Below are 13,443 nucleotides of genomic sequence, written 5' to 3'. Positions count from 1 at the left end.
GACCAAGAGGCCGAGGGCAGCTGATACCCTGCTGAACGAGCCACAAGAATCCCTGTCCCAGGTTTTGGAACATTCAGGCAAGCTTCCTAAAAAGCCCTATGGACAACGACTTCTCCTCAGGACAAGGGGAGCCGGATTCCCTATGTATTCCACTGGGCAAAGGAATGAGGCAAAAATAAACAAGAAAGAGAACATGAGATGAGAACAAAGAGCCAGTGGTCCAGGGGCTGGAAATCCACCTCAGCAGGGAAGGGAGAGAAGATGCCTTCACATCCACAGGGCCTCCCCACTCAGAGACCCCTGGGGCCGGGCGTGGGCTCCGGGCACAAAGGGGCACAGGCCGGTGTCAGGAACACAACACACACGTGGTGGGTAAGGGGGGGGCACCTTCACAGCGAGGAAGCCACCAAAGGGGGCCACAGCAGAGTGAGAAGCCGGACCAGCTGGGCAATGTACCTCCTTCTGGCCTCCCGGCTCAAGCTCAACCTTCTGCCCTGAGGGTGCGGTGGGCTCAGCGTCACAGCCGGCTCCCCCTGGAAACCCCAAATCCTGCCAAATGCAGACTCTCGAGCCTGAAGTGCCCCCAGTCCACCAAGAGACAGCACTGACCCCATCAGCTCGGCAAACAGGAGGCTCACAGAGCACGGACAAGGAGGGTATTTTTCCCTGACTCGGCCTGTCGGCCACCCCACACACATTCACACACTCGCTCGACGCATAACCCGCCGTGAGGGGCCCGGGCCAGGCCCATGCTGGGAACACACGTTCTTTTCACGCCCGCTGGGACCTGGCAAGTCGGGGCCTCACCCAGGCTGTTCCCGCCGCAAGCCTGTAGGATGCGCCGGGCTCGTTTCTTAGCATCTTCTGGGAAGCTGGGGCTGTCCAACAGGTTCGGGTAGGTGCACAATGCCATCACCTGGGGGAACAGAGGCATGGGCTGGGCTCTCCGCAACCTCCCACCCCAGAGGGGCACAAAGGATGTCTCTGAGGGACAGTGTCACCGCAGGACTCTCCACGAGGGCCCCCGCCCACGGGGAGGGTCTGGGGATGGGTGGGGAGGAGGACAGTGGATGCTCTGCAGCGGAAGGGAGATGGTGAGGGGCAGGGTCCCTGATGACCTGGGCTCGGGCCAAGGGTGGGCCACCAGAGGAGCCAGGGAACAAAATGAGGCTACTACTCGGCCCAGCTCCTCCATAAAGGCCAGTGGCTCACATAGCCAAGGCCATAGAACCAGGGGTTCCAGAGCAGGGAGCTGGGACTGAGCAGGCAGGTACACCCCAGCTGACAAGACTGCAGAGACCCCCTCCTTACAGCCTGAGCAACCCCCATGCCCCGCCCCCACCCCTCCTCACCATCACCCCCTTTCCTGGCCAGAAGTGAAAACCGAGTCAGCTTTTTCACCTCTGTAACAGAGAAAATCACCCTAACCTCACAAATTAAGAGGATTACGCAAGGAAATGTTTGCAAAAGTGTCAGTAAACCCCCGCTCAGCAGGCAAGTCTAAGCTGGAAGCTTAGGAGCAGTGCCAGGAGCAACGAGATGAGGTGGGGCTCATGGCTCTGACACCAGCTGGGGGCTTCAGGCAGGCTCAGGCTTCTTGGAGCCCAGCTTTGCCTCAAATAAATTTGTGCAACGGGCGGTGACCTGGCTTGCCCTCCCGCTCTGGGGCACTTATGAAGGCTGGAGGAAGCCAGCACCAGGTGGCAGAGGCTGGGTCCGCTGTGGCCAGCAGCAGGGCTGGATCTGGGAGTGTGCCAGCCAGTCAAAAAAGGCTGAGGCAACAGGAGCCTGTTCACACCCAGAGCCCCAGGCACGTGTGGGAAACCTCTGCAGAGCGAGGCCACTTTGGACCTCTCCTCTCCTAAGCTACGTGCTTCCAGGACAAGCTTTCAGAACAAGCAGGATGCTTTAATCTCCTCCCACCTCCACCTCCCGGGCAGAGCCACTCTGTCTGGTCTGATCCACTTCCTCATCATGGGCCCAGCTTGAGGCCTCTGACACTCACAGGCAGCTGGCACACTCCTGAGTCAGCAGCAATGCCACGGGAGTCCATTTAGTGGACGTTCCTGAGGTCATCACCAGCCTCAGTTCTTCTCCCCATACCCTGTGTGAATTCCCTGAGGAGCTGCAGGCTGAGGCCCTGGGGCCCCCAACACCTGCCATCCAGAGAGCAGGGCAAAGTTTGCCGCTCCTGTGTGCCAGCCCCTGCAGCAGGAAATACCGGCAGGAAAGGAAGACCAGGGGTGTTCAGCACTCAGCTTTCCTGCTGGCCTCAGCCTACGAACCTTAACCACACAAAGACCAAATTTTGCTCCAGTATTGGCCCCATTTCCTCTCTAGGAAAACGCCTTCCCCACAGCTGGTCTCCAGCCTCTATCTACCAGATGCTGTGGCGCTCTCCCACCTCTTCTCTTCCCCCAAGCCCACCAATCTCACAAGTTGGGCCCATGCAGCATCCTTGCAGTTGGCACTCAAACTGAAACATGGAAGTGTGCCTCTTGAAGGCCGTCATGTTCATCATCTCATGGAGGCCCCCAGAAGTCCTCTGTGGCCGTGCTCTGGTGAGTTCCTCTTGCCCAAAGCCACCCAGCTGATGAGCAACAGAGCCAACACTCAAACCTGGGGATTCTCACTTCGGAAACCATATCTAGACCCCCATGCACCACCTCCCAGCCTTCATCTACTCTCTGATGCCCTCAGAAACCCAGGTCTGAACTCAGCATCCAGGACCATTCACCTGGGAGTCTTGTACACTACAGTGACCTCAGAATGGGCTTAGGGATTTTAGACAGCCTTGGAAGGAAGGGGAGGAGCCTGCTGGAGAGAACCAGAGGAGCCGTCAGGCGCTGGAGGGGGTTGCTGCTTCAGTGGCATCTCCCTGTGGGATTCCAGCGCCTGCTGGGTCTTGAGGGGCTGGACAGGCAAGGAGGAAGAGACAATTTAATAGGTTTGGCTGTCAGGTTGCCTCCCTGCTATGCTACCCCAGGGGCCTCGGTTCCTGAGGGCCAGCTCACCTGTCGCAGGAAGGTGATTGGCTGCTGGCCCATGGCCTGGGCGTCCCCGATGTTGGCACGGATGACCTCAGTGAACGGTTTTTTGATACCCTGAGTAGAGAGAATGCAATAGGTGGTTACTTAGGGATTCTCAGACCCTAGATTTCAGAAGCCGAGCAATGGTCAACAGGACATTAGTAAGCAGCCCTATTCTGAGTCTTGCCAGGTGTTGGGCATAGTGCCAAGCGCTTGATATGCTTGGTCCCATTTAACCTTCACAACCACGCCCATGAGGAAGGGCTTGTGTTAATCCCATTTTATAGTTTGGGAAATTAAGGCTTCAAAAGGTTATCCACTTTCTGAGAAGGCTAGAAGAACTTCCCTGGGCTGCCAGAGAACCCTGAGGCAGCTGTAGGTCCATGCTGACCCTGGGGCAAATGTGGTGGGAAGGAGGGAGGGGGGTCAGCAGCAGAAAGCATCAGGAGAGGGTCCCACAGCTGCCAGCTCCACCTCCACCCCTAAGTGATTGATGGGACTCTGCAGCCAGCCTTCCTGCCAGAAGACACTGATCTGCAGGGACCTCTCGGGGGTCGTTCTCTTGCAACCCTGTCTTTGCAAAATGAAGAATGTGGACTGAGCTTCATACTGAAAAGAAAAAAAAAGCATCAGGGATAAAGATGTCTGGTTGAAGAGCAAAAGTGAGGCCACTGCCTGAGCAATGTGTTTACACAGAGCAGAGATGGCAGAGAGAGAAGGAACTCGGAAACTGTAGCAACAACATCGCTGGGAAGTGACTACGGGACACCCTGGCTGCTGCAAAGGAGAAAATGTGGTTCGGATGGAGAACTGTGGGGATCTGGAAATATGGGAGCTCCACACAGTTCCCTGATAAATCCAGAATTAGCCACTATAAGAGAATCAACAGCAGGTTCAAGAACCTCCCAGAGCAGCTGAAAGGATTATCTGAGACAAACAGTATGAAAGCACTTGGCAGAGTACAAATATCATGTTACAAAGCTGGACCAGGAGCAAGACTGCAAGGGTCACCGTGGGGGAAGAAGGCGGTGCGGCAAGGGGTGGCCTGTGCGGAATGGCCACCTTCCCATCTCCAGCTGCTCTGTTCCCAAAGGCATTCTAAATACAGATTTTAAGGGTACAATTCTATGATTCTGATACTTGTCTTCTCCGTTTCACACGTGTGAATAAAAGCAACTTTAGAAAACTTTCCCCTTTTTAACTCAGTAATACACACCTGAAGTAACGACCAGTGGGCTTAAGGAATGAACGCAGCTGCCAAACGAGCTTTCCTGACTCTCATTTGCCACCCCTAAGCCCTCCCATATGGAATTCTCCAGCTGCTTTAGGAGCCAGGAGGCACAGGGGATGAGGAGGGCACCCCAGAAACAGCCCTGTGCTGTGCTCAGTCACGTCCAACCCTTTGCAACCCTCTGGACTGTAGCCCGCCAGGCTCCTATGTTCATGCGGATTCTTGAGGCAAGAATACTGAAGTGGGTTGCCATGCCTCCCTCCAGGGGATCTTCCCAATCCAGGGACTGAACCCACATCTCCTGCACTGCAGGCAGATTCTTTACCATCTGAGCCACCAGGGAAGCCTGGAGGCAGCCCTGGACTTCCATAAACCAGGCCTAATGAGTCAAAAAGCTCTGTTTGGGTTGAAGGGGGTAGAATTCCCTTCTGCCCTTTTTACCAAGTTCTTCAGGGCTGGCAAATATGGAAAGACATCTCGGGGTAGGGGGTGGCGGGTGGCAAGGAAGGGGGTAACACTGCCTACTGCCCAGGACTGGGCCAGGGGTGAAGTCAGACACCCTGGAGACAGGCCGCAGGGCGTGTGGCCCCAGGGCTCATCCCACAGGCTGAGCAACCCAGGCCACTGTGTGCAAAGGGTAGGACTCCCCCACCCACACTGGCCTGAGCTCCTGGCATGGGACCCTCTGTTAGTCTGACTCCATCGCCATGGGCCCCTAGGCCTGGCCAGCTGAACTCAGGTGATTTCCACGGTGTGGGCACAGTCCACTCTTTGGTTGGGAGTAAATCTGTCACGGTCGAGGGCAGGACATATGCCACACAGCTGTGGGCCCTGGGCCAGCCCCATGGAGGGAGAAAATAATCAGATCCCTGGATGTTCCTTTCCTGTGTCCCCTCCACCCTGCACTGCTCAATCAACTCAAGGAGCCTGGGAGTATGGAGCATCTCCTTTCTTGGGTCTGGGTACCCACAGGCTCCAGATACTTTGCTATGATGGATGAGCTAGTGGGTGGGAAACTGCCTTCTCTGAATGGACTGGGGACCGGGCTGCCCAGTCAAGGGCCACCATACAAAGGAGACTCCTGTATCTATGTACTTGAGTTCTACGTGGGTTGGGAAATACCAAGGAGCCAGGGGCAGACTTCTGCCCACAGTGACTCATCCAAGTCTGGCAAGCACACCCAATGGAGACCTCACCTCAGCCCTGCCCCCAGGAGCCAGCCAGGTCAGCACGTAGCTTCTTAGTTCCAATTCCTAGCATCCTAGAGCCCACATGTCTAACTCACCCACACACATCCTGCCCAGAGCTGCCTCACCGGGGGGCACTGAGATGAGATCCATCGCAGGGGGGCTCCCTTCCCACCATTCAGGTCAAGGAAGGCTCAGGGAGCAGGCCCCCAGGCTCTGGAGATGGCATATTTCAGAAGGTCTTATTGGGAAGGAAAAAGGAAGGACAATGATAACTCCTTTATCATTGTTATGACTGTCCTTCCCAGTTCATAGGTGCAGCATTCGAACAATGGACAATCCCAACAGGCACAGGCATTTTCCTCAAGGTAGGGGTGGCTCCTGTCATTTCATGTGACATGCTAGTGGGGAGGCTTGGTAGGATGGTTACTCCCCAGAGAACCTCCCTTTCATTCATGAACACTTATGAATCATGCTCTGTGACAGGAGTGGGCAACACCGGAGAGGCCACCACCTTCAGAGCGCTGGCTGATGAAGAAGCAGGCTCAGAGAAGGGAGAGAGGGCACAGCTGGCCCCAGGCCAGAAAGGCCATGTGAAAAGACCTCAGGACCAGTGAGCAGCACTGGGGCAGACATGAAGTCTCCCAGAGGGCTCCAGAAGGAAGTCTCAGAGACAAACCCGACTAGCCTCCAGGGTCCTTGAAAACAGCTGCGCTGCATAGCAGAAGAAACGAGACTCAGCACAGGGTCTGGCCCCAACCATCGTGACAAACAAAACTGGAAGAAACTGAGCCAAACCTACACAGGCCTGAGATTAAGAGAAGGTGGGAACTCCAAGGGCTGAATTTTCTAACGACGGAAGCGGGGAAGGCTGGACGAAAGGCTCCTGAACTGTGGGAGTCTGTGAGAGGGTCAACCGTAGAAGCAGAGATTTGCAGGGCAGAGCAGGGATGAAAGGTGAATGAGCTCCAAACAGGATAATTCAAGGCAGCAAGCCTAAGCTGCAGGCAGGAGGGAGCCACCCCACAGAGCGCATTCCTAGACCCAGAGACTCAGAAGGAAGGCAAGGAAAGAGGGACCCTCGGCACCTCTCCTCCAGGCAACTCTCGTTAGCTTGAAAACAAGACCCTCAAGAGTCCTGATTGGGAAATTCCCTGGTGGTGCAGTGGCTGGGACTCCACACATTCACTGCTGAGGGCATGAGTTCAGTCCCTGATTGGGAACTAAGATCCTGCAAACCACGCAGCACAGGCCAAAAAAAAAAAAGCCAAAAAAAAAAAAAAAAACGAGAGCAAAACTAGCCTTTGCTTTCTCATAAAGTTTTTTTTTTTAGAAAAACTGCTTATATTAATATAAACTCACATAACCTTTTGACCTAAAACAGGAAAAGTCTCTGGTGCAGTTATCTCTCCCCAGAAAGCCAGAATCCTGATAGGGTTCTAGCTATTCAAACCATCATCACTAACCATCTCCAACTTGTCTTCAGTGGAAATAAATTGGCCCTATTTTACAGAAGAATAATTGAGGCCAAGGTATTCTGAACGATGCGAGGTCCGCAGCACATAAAGGCAAAGCCCAGGATGCAGGTCCCTGGTGACTTGGGCAGGGCGGATGGATGGAGGGTTCATCCAAACGGAAGCCTATGTTATAAATTTCTTTTATTTTAAAATAGCGTCTAAGCTCTAAAGAATATAGCCTATGAAATTTGCTTGTGCCTCACACATCCAGAGTTTCCACTCTTAGCTCTTAGCAGGTGCTCCAGCATTCTCCATTTTCATCTGTTTCTCGGTGCAGCACTCAGTGATTTTAACATATTCAGTGTTTCCCTTCATGAATGTTTTGCCCTGACTCTGTGTACTTTTTACAAACAAAAGCCATTCCTGTCTCCACTTATGTCAACCTCCTTTCCTCCTCCAATAAAACGAGGGAAAAGGAAGTAGGTTGAGGAGGAACTGACAGATCTTTTCAAAACTCCTACTAATGGCAGTTTATTTTTAAGTGCTGCTCCCAGGGAACACCAGGATCTGAAAAGCTGATAGGTACTCCCCCTTGGAGCTGCTGTCAGGGAGAAACAGGGCCTCCCTCAGAGCACACAGACCAGGCTGGAGGAGAATGGCCCCTTTCACACGCTCTTAGCCAAGTGCCCCTCCTCCTCGGGCTCTCCTGAGCATTTTCCCCCACTCCTACCACAAAGCAAGATGGACGGGACTTGTCTGGCATGCCACTCCTCAGGCAAAATCCAGAGCCACGTGTCTAGCCAAACAGCCAGTACCGTTAGCATAGCACCTGGTGAAGTGATTCCATAAGGCAGTACAAGGCCTTCAAATGGAGAAAGAGGCACAGAAGTCAGGGCCTGGGGAAACCCTGGGCCCCCCAGACCACTACTCTTCTTTTACAGACTAGGGAAACCAAAGCCCAGAGAGGACAAGAGATTTACCCCCAAGTCACTCACCTCCCTACATAGCCCATCTCTAACCAAGTCAAACCCTTTAAAATAACATCAGTCTAGTTTCGATCATTAGAGTTCAAAACAGGAGTCAAAACCTGAAGCTGTGCAAAGCTAAGCCAAAAAAAAAAAAAAAGACTGAGAAACCCTGAGAAAACATGGCTCTCTCAGAAGAGGACCTGCTTAAGCTAGCAAAATGGAGAGGCTGTCTTTCAAGAATGAAAGATTTTAAGCGAGGCTATGCTGGCTTGGCTAGGGCTATTATCTCCAGCACCAAGAGTCAGGCAACTGAGACTCGACAAAGTGAGGAGAGAACAAGAAGGGATGAATTTGAATGAAAGTACTGGAGAATGTAGATGGACAGAAAGAATGTCTCAAGTTATTCAGGGGTAGGACATGGCAGTGGAGCCATCTGTCCTAGAAATCACAGCATGTTTCCAGCCCAAATGACCAAGAAATTTCTCTAGTTCAATGATGGAGCCATACCCTGTTGGAACATCTTCTTAGTTGCCCACTGCACACCAAACTTTGCATTATACAAATACAAAGCCCAGCACACCGGACTCCAGTCCCTCATTTCCATCTCATTCATTTAGCATATCCCTTGCCAGACAGTGCTCTCCAACCAGCACCAATCCCCTCCCCTATTTGCCCAGAAGTTCGCAATCTTGTTTTTGCTCCCAGCCCTCCTTCCACCTAGAATGCTCTCACATTTTCTCTACCTGCTAAAAATAATAATAATAATAATAACCACCAATCCTTAAAGAACTGGAGGAAGAGAAGTTCAGGCCCAGAGAACAACATGGCAATCAGTTCCGTGAAGGCAAAGACAGTGTCTCCCTTCTATTCTAACCATCCTCATACTTCATGGAGTCCATGCTACTTAACAAAAGGTAGAGATAATCCCTAGAACCCCTACCAGCTCTGGAACCAGAGAAATCAGTTGTAAAGTGCTAAACCGGGAACAATTTAATCTCAGGTTTAACAGGGAGACTGTTGTCTCAAGGAGGGCCAGCTCCAGTCTGCCAGATATCAACAAGGAGCAGAAACCTTTTTTCTGCCTGTGGTCCACTTTTGGGACAGGGAGGCACAGAAACCAAGCCAGCCTTTCGAGGACCAAGCTTTAAACTTAGCCTTGCAAGGAGTCAGAGGGAGACACTGGACTTGACTTACTCAACTCACTGTTTTGAGTCAGCAGAACTGGGTGTCCCAATGAAGTCTCAGCAAGCCGTGAGCTCATCAAATGCCCCAAAGTGCCCATGTTACAGTCATGGTCCCATCATGGCTTCTTCCCAAGCATTTAAGGACCATTAAGTGACCAACTCACCCCCAGGACGTTCAGTTCTGGTGCCTATGAGAGTAAGATCAAAGAACCCTCCCCCCTTCTGGGTTAGGACTACCTTGAGCAAGCAGCTGGGTGACTACTTCATCTGCTCGTATAAATCTTAGGAATATATACATTTTTTACATTACCCTTCTGGACCCTGCCTCCTGAATTCCACCAGTGTTAGAACTCTGGTAAACTACAGAGGTATTTCTTTCACCCACCCGAGCCACCTCGTTGTAGGGGGACAGGAATCACTACCTGGTGTGTGGTCACTTTACACACAGCTGTGAACTCAAGATTCCAGTCTGCCGGCGGCCAGGGGGAAGAAAGTCCCAGGGCCACCCTGCCAAGGCCCCAAAGGCCCAAGCCTCTGCTACCCACTGTGGGCGACTGTATCCTCAGAGAACAAAATAGGGCTGTCAGTCAAGGTTCCAAAGGGGATCTAGGGGAAGGAATTGTGCCGGACCACTTTTGTCAGGGAATCATTACTGGAAGAATGACACAGAAGGTCTCAGAGAGAGAAAAAGCTTCGGGAGAACACCCAGGTCTCTTCAGAGCCTTCATGGCACCTCTGGTACCTAAGGTGATGTCTGAAATTCTCCTTTATGTCTTTCCTGCCTGTCGTTGTCCTCACCCTCACGCCCCAGTGGATCTTGGTTCCACTCAAGTAGGACAGCCACATAGCAGGCAGTGCCTGGCACTAAAGGCCACTCGATTATAATTGATGAATTCAGTTCAACAAGTGAACCATATCTGAGGGCCTTACTTTGTGCCAGGTGCCGGGGACTAGTGAGGGAAGGGTTGGGGGGAGGGCATTCTTTCATTTCAGTCAAGACTGGCCGAATGAAGGAGCTTGGCCACGCGGCTGGAGGAAGTACAGCAGTTGGACCCCAGGAGGCGACAGCTGCTACTCCTCCCCCCTCGCCCCCACCCGTGCCTCCTGGCCTCCCGGGGCCCTCCCGCCCCACGCGGGCCCGGGCGCCCGCGCTCACCCGCTGCAGCTCGAGCTCGATCTCACCGGCCTTGAGCACGATAGGTCCCCGCACCGCGTACTCCACCGCCTTCACCTGCGGGTTCATGGACTCGAGCGTAAGGATGCGCTCGCGCCGGCTCCGCTCGGGCCGCACTTTGAGCACCGCCGAGGCCTCGGCGGCCGCGCTGCTCTGACTACGGCCCCAGGGGCCGAGGGTCCGGGGGCAGCAGCCCCGCCGGACCAGCGCCGCCGCCCGCTGCATCGCGCGGCCGCCGAGAGAAACCTTGGGACAAATAGGGAAAGAGAACAAACACGTCGCGCACAGCCCAAGGCAAGCACGCGGGCACCCGCCCCCAAGCTCAGCCAAGGGCTCCTTCAGCGAGAGGTGCCAGCCTGGCTTCGGGGACGGGTGCCCATCCCCCGGCGACTCGGACCCTGCACCTCGCCGCTGCAGAACCAAGGCGCTGCACAACCGGGTTTTGCAAAGGCTGAGCCCAATGCATGCATGCAACGTGCCTGTCGCCGCCTGGTCACCCCTTCGTCGAGTCCGGCTAGAAAGCTCGCCTAGAGCAGCTCCTCGGCTCAGGCGCCGGCAGCCGCATCCCAGCTCCCGCACGCAGCACCGGGCCCCCAGCGCTCACACACCCACAGCCCGCGAGTCCGCCCGGGCCTGCCCGCTGGCTCCTGGGTCTTGTAGTTCCCTTGTCGTTTTTCAGAACAGGTGTGGCGAGCTGGTTTAACTACAAGTCCCATAGTGCCCCGCGCTGGCCTGATCTGGGGGCCGGGCTGGAGGCGGGAGCGAGGGTCTGGCTCTGCCTTGGGCTGGGCGGGCTCTTTGTCTGGCTGAAGAGTCTGGGATTCCGGAGGGGGTCTGGCGGGGGCTCTCCTCGTGGCTTTCTGCGAATTTAGAGCTATTTGGTGCTTCTCCCTGGAGGCGCGTCGCGCATTCCCCCACACAACCCTTTCCCCAACATCTGCAAGGACACTGGCGGAGAGATGGTGCAGTCTTCGCCCCAAGTTTCATCATCCAGTGTTCAGTGGCCGCTCAACAGGGGCTGGTAGGAAGCAGGGGTGGGGTGGGGGTTAGGAGTTTGCGACTTGACTGCCACTTTTACCCTTCTCAACGTCAGTTTCCTTGTCAAAAGGGAGATCAGCTCTCAGCCTTTAAGGATTGTCGTGAAAATTAAAGGACCAACAGCTGGTATATACCAGGTGGTCAGGCTTTCTGACAGCTCCATTTGAAACGCTACCCCACCTCCACTACCTCTTTTAATTTCTTTTCTAGCATCAGAAATTTAGATACTTTTTACTGGTTCCCCCATTAACCATGTAAGCTCCAGAAGACAGGAGCAGCGTTTTTCTTGTTCATTGTATTCACAACGTATTTACACAACGTCTGAGTGTTAGCAGCACATAGTAAGAACTCAGTAAACGTTTGTTGAGAATGGATGCTCAGCTCTTTGTAGCTTTTTTTTTTTTTTTTTTTGGTAAAGGTACCTGCTGTTGACTAAAAAAAGATGTACAACTTGAGAGTTGTGAGTTAAGTTTTATTTGAGGCAAAATGAGGACTGCAGCCCGGGAGGCAGCATCTCAGATAGCTCTGAGAGACTGCTCCAAAGCGGCAGTGGGGGAAAGTCAACATATAAGGTTTTGGTGAAGGGGGAGTTCAATACCATGAAGCGCTCATTTTACAAAAGGTTTTTTGTTAGTCATGAGGGTCTGATGTCACCATGAAGGGATTTAGTGCTTCTCTAGATGTGAGGAGATGCAAGGGTTGAGAGATCAGCCCTGGGTGTTCTTTGGAAGGAATGATGCTAAAGCTGAAACTCCAGTACTTTGGCCACCTCATGCAAAGAGTTGACTCATTGGAAAAGACTCTGATGCTGGGAGGGATTGGGGGCAGGAGGAGAAGGGGACGGCAGAGGATGAGATGGCTGGATGGCATCATCGACTCGATGGAAGTGAGTCTGAGTGAACTCCTGGAGATGGTGATGGACAGGGAGGCCTGGCATGCTGCGTGCGATTCATGGGGTCGCAAAAAGTTGGACACAACTGAGCGACTGAACTGAACTGAAGGGTTGAGATCATAAAATCTGTTCCTAAAAACATCCTAGTATCTGAAGACCTGTCCCACCAGATTCCCTGGAGCACAGAGTGCCTCACTCCACCCTGAACTCCCTCAGGGGTTGCTGAAGATCAACAGCTATGGCAGCATGGGGTTCAGTCTCTGTAGAGGCAGATGGCAAATGCCTTGCTCAGTCACTGGCAATGCTCTTGGTAAGTGCCAATTTGTAGTTGACACGGCCCCCTCATGGTCATAAATCTTACCATACTTTGGGGTCTTTTCATAACCACTTTGTCCCGTGTTGCTGGGAAGGCTCATCCCCAGCATCATCCCTGAAGAAGGTTCCCTGAAGAAGGTTTTTGTTGATAAGACACTCAATGTGCTATTACTGGACTAGGTCTTAATAGTCAAAGATCTCTGGACACCTGTCTTCTAGTTATGGTCCAGGAAAGTATTCCCTCTCATTGCATCTTTTCATACCTGCTGCTGCTAAGTCGCTTCAGTCATGTCCGACTGACTATGTGCGACCCCATAGATGGAAGCCCATGAGGCTCACCTGTCCCTGGGATTCTCCAGGCAAGAACACTGGAGTGGGTTGTCATTTCCTTCTCCAATGCGTGAAAGTGAAAATGAAGTCGCTCAGTCGTGTCCAACTCTTCGGGATCCCATGGACTGCAGCCTACCAGGTTCCTCCATCCATGGGATTTTTCCAGGCAAGAGTACTGGAGTGGGTTGCCATTGCCTTCTAGAGTTACACTATTACAATCATTGATCATATATCGAACTATACATTTGATCAACTGCTTCAAGTCTAGTCTTCATTTCCGTTGAAGGCTCAGTCATATACTTGGTAATGCAAGAAATAATAATCTTGTGAAACAAGCAAAATACAAATGGTATAGTTAATAATATTAGTGGAATTAAAAGTAAATATTTTAGCCATGAGCCTCCCATACCAGTTTTTTTTAAAGATTGTTAAGACTAGGGAATGGGTCACTTAGAGCAGAAATCTGATTTTTCATGTGGTTCAAATGTGTTACATTAAAGGATTTATCAGGTACAAAAATACAGCATTCAGTTTGAATTATAGCACGGATATCTCCCAGAGATGCTGTAAGGTGTCAAGGGTCTTGCAGTAGTGTAACACTGCCTTTCTCATCATAGAGATCTCAGAATTCAATAGGC

General features: G+C 52.7%; 1 protein-coding gene across 1 annotated transcript in view; it reads right to left on the bottom strand.

Moving 5' to 3' along the window:
• GPT2 (glutamic--pyruvic transaminase 2) overlaps positions 1–10,868 on the bottom strand; it is a 34,724-nt gene extending 23,856 nt beyond the window's left edge. Inside the window, exons 1-4 of the mRNA XM_055551906.1 lie at positions 10,710–10,868; positions 10,213–10,476; positions 3,015–3,104; positions 808–916 (exon numbers count right to left, since the gene is read on the bottom strand). Coding sequence (XP_055407881.1) covers positions 808–916; positions 3,015–3,104; positions 10,213–10,455 — 442 coding nt within the window. The 5' untranslated portion in view covers positions 10,456–10,476; positions 10,710–10,868. The remainder of the gene's footprint in view (positions 1–807; positions 917–3,014; positions 3,105–10,212; positions 10,477–10,709) is intronic.
• Positions 10,869–13,443: the final 2,575 nt, after the last annotated feature.

Source organism: Bubalus kerabau, chromosome 17, assembly GCF_029407905.1.
Source record: "Bubalus kerabau isolate K-KA32 ecotype Philippines breed swamp buffalo chromosome 17, PCC_UOA_SB_1v2, whole genome shotgun sequence".
Taxonomy (NCBI): domain Eukaryota; kingdom Metazoa; phylum Chordata; class Mammalia; order Artiodactyla; family Bovidae; genus Bubalus; species Bubalus kerabau.
Note: the sequence above shows the minus strand (reverse complement) of the source record. Positions and strands in the feature narration are given on the sequence as shown.